We start from the raw sequence: 7,660 nt of genomic DNA, 5'->3' as shown, positions 1-7,660 counted from the left end.
TCTCTCTCTCTCTCTCTCTCTTTCTCTCTCTCTCCTCCCTCCCTCCCTCCCTCTCTCTGCCCCTATCCCACATGCGCTTTCTCTGTCTCCCTCAAAATAAATGAATAAACATTTAAAAAAGTAAAATGCATCTTTTGTAAGTATTATGGATATATTTAATCTGATAGTCTTAGTCTTGTACTTAGAATATGTGCTCTATCTACATAAATGCAATTGCTGATTGCTTTATAGCTACCATCTTATTATTTGTATATAACCTCAAATATATTAATTTCCTTCTACTTTCTTGTCTTATTTTGGATTAATGAAATTTTATGCAATCTTTTTTAGTATTATTTTGGTGAAGATCCCAGAATAAAATCAGTCAAGATGATATTCTTGACTTACTAGTCTATTTAAGTATACTGTTTGAAGTACTCAGGATTCCATATAGTTGTTTTCCTTTCAGTGACATATTTTCCCTGTGTGAAAAACTTAATATAAATTAATGATAAATCATCATAAAGTACTCATTTTAAAAACAATTTTTTCTAGAGTGCAGCTAATATATAAGATGAAGTCATTTCATAAGTCTGATGTCATTTGTCTTTCTCAAGGGTCTTTTAGTTACATCCTCTGAGTCCCTGATTGATATTTCTTTCTATTACAAGTAATACATCTCAGTTCATGTAACTTGCAGATGCCTCAAAAGAAACTATGAGCCAATCACTGCTCTTTCACTTCATCTGAGTATAAATTCAGAAATCTCTTTTTACATTAGAAATGTGTGTGTGCATCTGCACGGAGGCAGGAACCCATGGGAGCAGGATGCCCAAACAAACTCTTCATGTTTCCAGCCACAGGAGAGTGGCTGTTATAGAGACATCTTTATAAAGTCGTCCAGGGGCCAAAGCCACAATACTTTGGTTTCTCTTCAGATCACATAAATATCTCCTGTTTTACCAGAGTCATATGCAGTGGGCTAGTGAGAGGTTGAGAAGTCACACTTTGGCTGATAGCAGCTGGATGATCAAACTGCCATTTGGGGCAGAATTTCTCTGTAGGTATTTTGGAAACAGTATGTTGGAAAGCCAAGCATAAGTGACACTTTTGAGTTTGCACTTCAGTTTAATTCACTGCTCATATAGAAGAATGTTATTGTATCCTCAGATGTTGGTATGTGAAGACCTGAAGATCAACCAATGTGTGAGCATGAACACATTAGGTTGTGGGTCAGCTGAGCTCACAGAAGGTCAGCTCAGCTTTGTCTCTGATTTGATTATTTGAGGCATATTTTAAGTGTCTGGATTTGTGCCAACTGCCACAAAGAAAAATGATGTGTACCTTTTTCTTGACTTTAATGAGCTTTGGTCCTCCTAGGAAAGGTGCCTAAGAACTATAGATCCAGGCAGAGGGATAAAACCATGAAACAGGAACCTATAGAACTCCCAGGGTGTCCCTGGGAGGAAGATAACTTTAAAATTGGGAGATCAGAGGTTGGCCAGAATTGTGGTCAAATTTAAGTAAAGATAATGGGAGAAGCAGTCAATGTGATGTCTGAAGCTGAGCAGAGCTGAGGCTAGGGCTGGCTGAACTGAGGTGGCAGTCTTGGATTAGGGTTAGCCTAAATCAGTGGTTAGGCCAGTTAATGACAGTTGGATGTAGCTTTATCATTCTCAAAGTATTGTCCCTGGAAAAGCAGCATAGGCATTACCTGGGAACTTGTTAGAAAGGTGAATTCTTGACTTTTCTCCCCAAACTACAAAATAGGTAAGTCTGGAGATTGGTATCAGCAATCTGTGTTTCAACCAGCTCTCCAGGTGATTCTCATACACACCCACATTTGAGAACCACTGGTCTAGATAAAAGAAAAGGCTGATAAGAAGCCCGCACTATATATTGAAGAAAAAAAAATGGAGAGCTCCAAATATCATTTGGAGGTGTGTGTGTGTGCGTGCGTGCGTGCGTGTGTGTGTGTGTGTGTGTGTGTGTGTATTCAGGGGCACCCAAACAACATGCGCCAAAATTCATCTGTAAGGGATGGTGGGATGGTTTTTCCTCTGCCTCAGAGGAGAACAACAGCAGAACCTGGCAACTTCTTCCCATGAGGGTCCAGGATGGTTAAGAAGATCCTTGAAGAGAACTGAAGCTCCAGTTTGTGCAGCATCCTGTCCTTGGGCATGTTTAACTATTCTGTTAGTTCTTCTCTTGTTCTTGAAGCCTTATTTCCTTATTTTTTCTCCTTTACCAAGGAAATATAATGGTTTTTATTTTATTATTTTTAAGCAGCTACTTACTGACTACAGATGCAAATAAGATACTGCACAGGTAATTTTGTATTTATTGTTTCCACCCCTAGGTTTCACCACTAATTGTTTTTTTTTTCTTTCCCATTCTGCTTTGTTCTGCTTTTTAGTGAGTATTAAGCAAGACTGCCAGTGGTTCACAGTACATCAAGATATGGAGATGCTAAATTAAAAGAGTCAAGGGTATTATGATGCTTTCAACAATCTGTCAGTTTCATATATCTGACTTGTACTTATTGAGTGCCTTTTATGTCAGCAGGTGCGGGGCGCTTTTCTCTGTGCTATTATAAAAAGATAAGATTTCATTGCTGACAAATGGAGCACAGACTTTTTGGCAGACAAATAGGACATACCATTTGTATAGGAGAGTGTTATTAATGCTTTAATAGCAGCATGCTCAGGAAGTTAAAGGATCATAGGGAAACAATGGAAAGGGGAGGCATCTAACCATGGATGCAGAAAGAGTAACAAGAAACACCATTTCTTTTTTTTTTTTTCAACGTTTTTTATTTATTTTTTTTTTGGGACAGAGAGAGACAGAGCATGAACGGGGAGGGGCAGAGAGAGAGGGAGCCACAGAATCGGAAACAGGCTCCAGGCTCCGAGCCATCAGCCCAGAGCCTGACGTGGGGCTCGAACTCATGGACCGCGAGATCGTGACCTGGCTGAAGTCGGACGCTTAACCGACTGCGCCACCCAGGCGCCCCTTCAACGTTTTTTTTTTTGTTTTTGTTTTTGTTTTTGTTTTTTTTTTAAGAAAAACCATTTCTAAGACCTATAACTCTCGTTCCAGATAGAATGCAACAAGAAAAAGTTAGTTATTTGAGGGAAAGAGAGTTGATTCTAGGAGAAGGAGATGACATGTAAAAACACAGAGTTGAGACAAAGAGCAAAGCATGTTCTGTCAGTGGCTGGGTTTATGTGTGGAGTTGGAATATACTCGTGAAGGGAGTTATTTTTTATTCATAAGGTTATGAATGCTAAGGACATTGTTTTAACAAAGAGTCACTTGTACAATTTAAATTGTAGACATATTTCATGTCGACAGAATTGTGGAGAAACATGACAGCCTAGAACAAAAGCAGATACATCAGTTAGGAGATTGTTAATGAAACAGTCAAACCCTGAATTCATGTCTTTCCTTTCAGCCAGTTTCAGGCCCACCTGCCAGTCATGGTACTATTTCTCAACAACACAGGCACCCAGGTGACTGAATTCCTGATGATTTGCTTCCCAGGAATGCAGGAAACACAGCACTGGCTATCTGTAGTCCTTGCTCCCCTCCTGGTTTTGGCTTTGGGGGCCAACTTTGTGTTATTACTCACCATTCGGCAAGAGACATCTCTGCACGAACCCATGTACTACCTGCTTGCCATCCTCTCCGTGCTGGATATCATCCTCTGCCTCACTGTCATCCCCAAGGTCAGACCCCTTCTGGATTGACTTCCAAGCATTCAGTTATTTTTCTTTAAATAGTGGTTTGTTTTGCTGCTATAAATCCTACTACCCCTGAAGGACAATCCTCAGTGAGTGGTCCATACCGTCACACAGGGTCTGTCACAGCTCCCAGATATGTCCCCTCTCATTCTCAGTGTCCATTTTTAAAATTTTTTAATTATTTAAAAAATATTTTATTGTCAAATTGGTTTCCATATAACACCCAGTGCCCATCCCAACAGGTGCCCTCCTCAATGCCCATCACCCACTTTCTCCTCCCTCCCACCCCCCCATCAACCCTCAGTTTATTCTCAGTTTGCATCCTTCCCTCTCTGTAACTTTTTTCCCCCTTCTCCTCCCCCATGATCTTCTGTTAAGTTTCTCAGGATCCACATACGAGTGGAAATATATGGTATCTGTCTTTCTCTGTATGACTTATTTCACTTAGCATCACACTCTCCAGTTCCATCCACGTTGCTACAAAAGGCCAGATTTCCTTTTGTAGCAACATGGATGGAACTGGAGAGTGTGATGCTAAGTGAAATAAGTCATACAGAGAAAGACAGATACCATATGGTTTCACTCTTATGTGGATCCTGAGAAACATAACAGAAACCCATGGGGGAGGGGAAGGGAAAAAAAAAAAAAGAGGTTAGAGTGGGAGAGAGCCAAAGCATAAGAGACTGTTAAAAACTGAGAACAAACTGAGGGTTGATGGGGGGTGGGAGGGAGGGCAGGGTGGGTGATGGGTATTGAGGAGGGAACCTTTTGGGATGAGCACTGGGTGTTGTATGGAAACCAATTTGACAGTAAATTTCATATATTAAAAATAAAAAAAAAATTGTTAAAAAAAAAAAAAGGCCAGATTTCATTCTTTGTCATGGCCAAGTAGTATTCTATTGTATATATAACCACAACTTCTTTATCCATCATCCATGCATCAATTGATGCACATTTAGGCTCTTTCCATAATTTAGCTATTGTTGAAAGTGCTGCTATAAACATTGGGGTACAAGTGCCCCTATGCATCCGCACTCCTGTATCCCTTGGGTAATTTCCTAGCAGTGCTATTGCTGGGTCATAGGGTAGATCTATTTATAATTTTTTGGGAAATCTCCACACTGTTTTCCAGAGTCGCTGCACCAGTTTGCATTCCCACCAATAGTGCAAGAGGGTTCCCATTTCTCCACATCCTCTCCAGCGTCTATAGTCTCCTGATTTGTTCGTTTGAGCCACTCTGATTGGTGTGAGGTGATATCTCAGTGTGGTTTTGATTTGTATTTCCCTGATGAGGAGCGACATTGAGCATCTTTTCATGTGCCTGTTGGCAATCTGGATGTCTTCTTTAGAGAAGTGTCTATTCATGTTTTCTGCCCATTTCTTCACTGTATTATTTGTTTTTCGGGTGTGGAGTTTGGTGAGTTCTTTATAGATTTTGGATACTAGCCCTTTGTCCGATATGTTATTTGCAAATATCTTTTCCCATTCCATCAGTTGCCTTTTAGTTTTGTTGATTGTTTCTTTTGCAGTGCAGAAGTTTTTATCTTCATGAGGTCCCAATAGTTTATTTTTGCTTTTAACTCCCTTGCCTTTGGAGATATGTCAAGTAAGAAATTGCTGCAGCTGAGGTCAGAGAGGTTGTTCCCGCTTTCTCCTCTAGGGTTTTGATGGTTTCCTGTAGTGTCCATTTTTTAAAGATTTAATTCTTTCCCAACTGACAGGCCCTCTCTCAATGTCTGAGTCAATGATATTCCACGTTTTTAAATTCTTTTTACTTCTAGGGAGATTTTCCTTGACTCAGAATGATCCCACCTTTACATCCAAGAGCTCTAGAATTTACTTTCTAAAGTGTAACTGGATGTATGTTTATATCATATAGTGAGATAGGAAGCAGAATTGAAAGAGATTTCTTATATGTCTAGAGAAGGTGGAGAGTATCCAAATGTAAATATTGAACTTACTGAGTTTGGTGTTCTTGTGATGCATTCAACTGGAGTTTGGGTAAGAACTCTGGGGATCAAGAGAAGACAGGCTAGAAGTAAACATTAAACAAGAGGCATGGTCTATAGATGGGGAGAAAAGGGTATAAATAAGGCTCTACTTGGGATGCACATAGAAGGTATTTTAAATTAAGATACTGTCCCAGCTGGGATTATAGGGCTGTGGTTTGGGGATACAGATGGTTGAAGCCATTGAAAGTTTCCCCCAAGGTTAGGTACTGTAGGGTGGGAATGAATGCAGTTTTTGAGAATAATGATTCTGGCAGGTCCTGCTCATCTTCTGGTTCAACATGAAGACCATCAGCCTTGCAGGCTGCTTTCTGCAGATGTTCATCATGAATACATTCCTTCCTATGGAGTCTTCCACCTTCCTGGTCATGGCCTATGACCGCTATGTGGCCATTTGCCATCCTCTGCACTACCCGTCCATCATCACTGAAAAATTTGTCATTTATGCAGCCATCTTCATTGTCTTCCACAATTTTCTGGCCACACTACCCACACCAGTTCTGGCTGCCAGGCTCAACTACTGTGCCAGCAATGTGGTGGAGAACTGTATCTATGCCAACATTTCTGTAGCAAAGCTCTCCTGTGGGGATATTCACCCAAATAAGCTCTACCAATTTGTGAGTATTTGGTGTCTACTGGGTTCTGACCTAGTGCTCATCTTACTATCCTACTGCTTCATCCTGAGGGCTGTTAAACGTCTGCAGTCAGGAGGTGCAGCAACCAAAGCCTTGAGTACTTGTGGTTCCCATCTCATTCTTATACTTTTCTTCTATACATTGCTGCTTGTCTTCATCTTCACAAACAAGGCAGAAAAGAAGGCGCCCTCAGAGGTACCCATTCTTCTCAATGTCTTGCACCACCTCATTCCACCAGCCCTGAACCCCATTGTTTATGGAGTATGAACCCAGGAAATCAAGCAAGGGATTCTCAAACTATTCAAGTACCAGTTTTGAGAGATATGAGTCAAAGATCCAGATTATGAAGTCTGTTTTAGTGATAGATTCATCTAAATGCCCCGAGGAACACATATGACATCCATGCTGCTACCCTCATCTTGAACTTAAACCTTCTGCAGACACTGTCATAATATTTACCCTCATTATCGCCTCCTCAAATCCTCACTGAACACATGTTTAGGCAACAATTACCTTTTTATTCTAACCCGTTGCCATCATGATCCTTCAATACCCATTCATTAAATAATTATTTAATACCTTCCATATACTTCTTAGTCTTTACATTCTGAGTAACTATCACATTTAATTCCTAGGGCAAGGATGAGATAGCACTTTAAATATAACATGGGGGATGTGGGTAGGAACAGGGGAACCAATGAAGACAATATTTTCTTAAATGTTTTATTTATTTATTTTTTTATTTAAGTTTTTTTTTTAATGTTTATTTTTGAGACAGAGAGAGACAAAGCATGAATGGGGGAGGGGCAGAGAGAGAGGGAGACACAGAATCCGAAGCAGTCTCCAGGCTCTGAGCCATCAGCCCAGAGCCCGACGCGGGCTCGAACTCACGGACCATGAGATTGTGACCTGAGCTGAAGTCGGACGCTTAACCGACTGAGCCACCCAGGCGCCCCTGTTTTATTTATTTTTGAGAGAGAGTGTGTGTGTGAGCAAGGAAGGGGCAGAGAGAGAGGGAAAGGAGATCCAAAGCGGGTTCTGCACTGAAAGCAGTGAGCCTGATGTGGGGCTCGAACTCATGAACCTGTGAGATTATGACCTGAGCCAAAGTCAGACACTCAATTTACTGAGCCACCCAGGAACCCCACTCAACCAACTGAGCCTCCCAGAGACCCCAAGACTTAATTTAAGTAATCCAGGTGAAATGTAATAATGGCTTGGATTAAGGTGATGAGTAAAAATTGAAGTTATGGGTCAAAGATTTGCTGAGAGTCCATAAGTAGGATATAAAAGA

The 7,660-nt window shown here is 40.8% G+C and overlaps 1 protein-coding gene across 1 annotated transcript; it reads left to right on the top strand.

The window, feature by feature from the left end:
- The first annotated feature begins 3,455 nt into the window (after positions 1-3,455).
- On the top strand, positions 3,456-6,633 carry LOC122199520 (olfactory receptor 56A4-like). The gene is made up of 2 exons (XM_042904644.1): positions 3,456-3,707; positions 5,989-6,633. Exons 1-2 carry the CDS (start codon positions 3,459-3,461, stop codon positions 6,631-6,633), a joined length of 894 nt encoding a protein of 297 aa, XP_042760578.1. The 5' UTR covers positions 3,456-3,458.
- Positions 6,634-7,660: the final 1,027 nt, after the last annotated feature.

Source organism: Panthera leo, chromosome D1 (assembly GCF_018350215.1).
Source record: "Panthera leo isolate Ple1 chromosome D1, P.leo_Ple1_pat1.1, whole genome shotgun sequence".
Taxonomy (NCBI): Eukaryota; Metazoa; Chordata; class Mammalia; order Carnivora; family Felidae; genus Panthera; species Panthera leo.
Note: the sequence above shows the minus strand (reverse complement) of the source record. Positions and strands in the feature narration are given on the sequence as shown.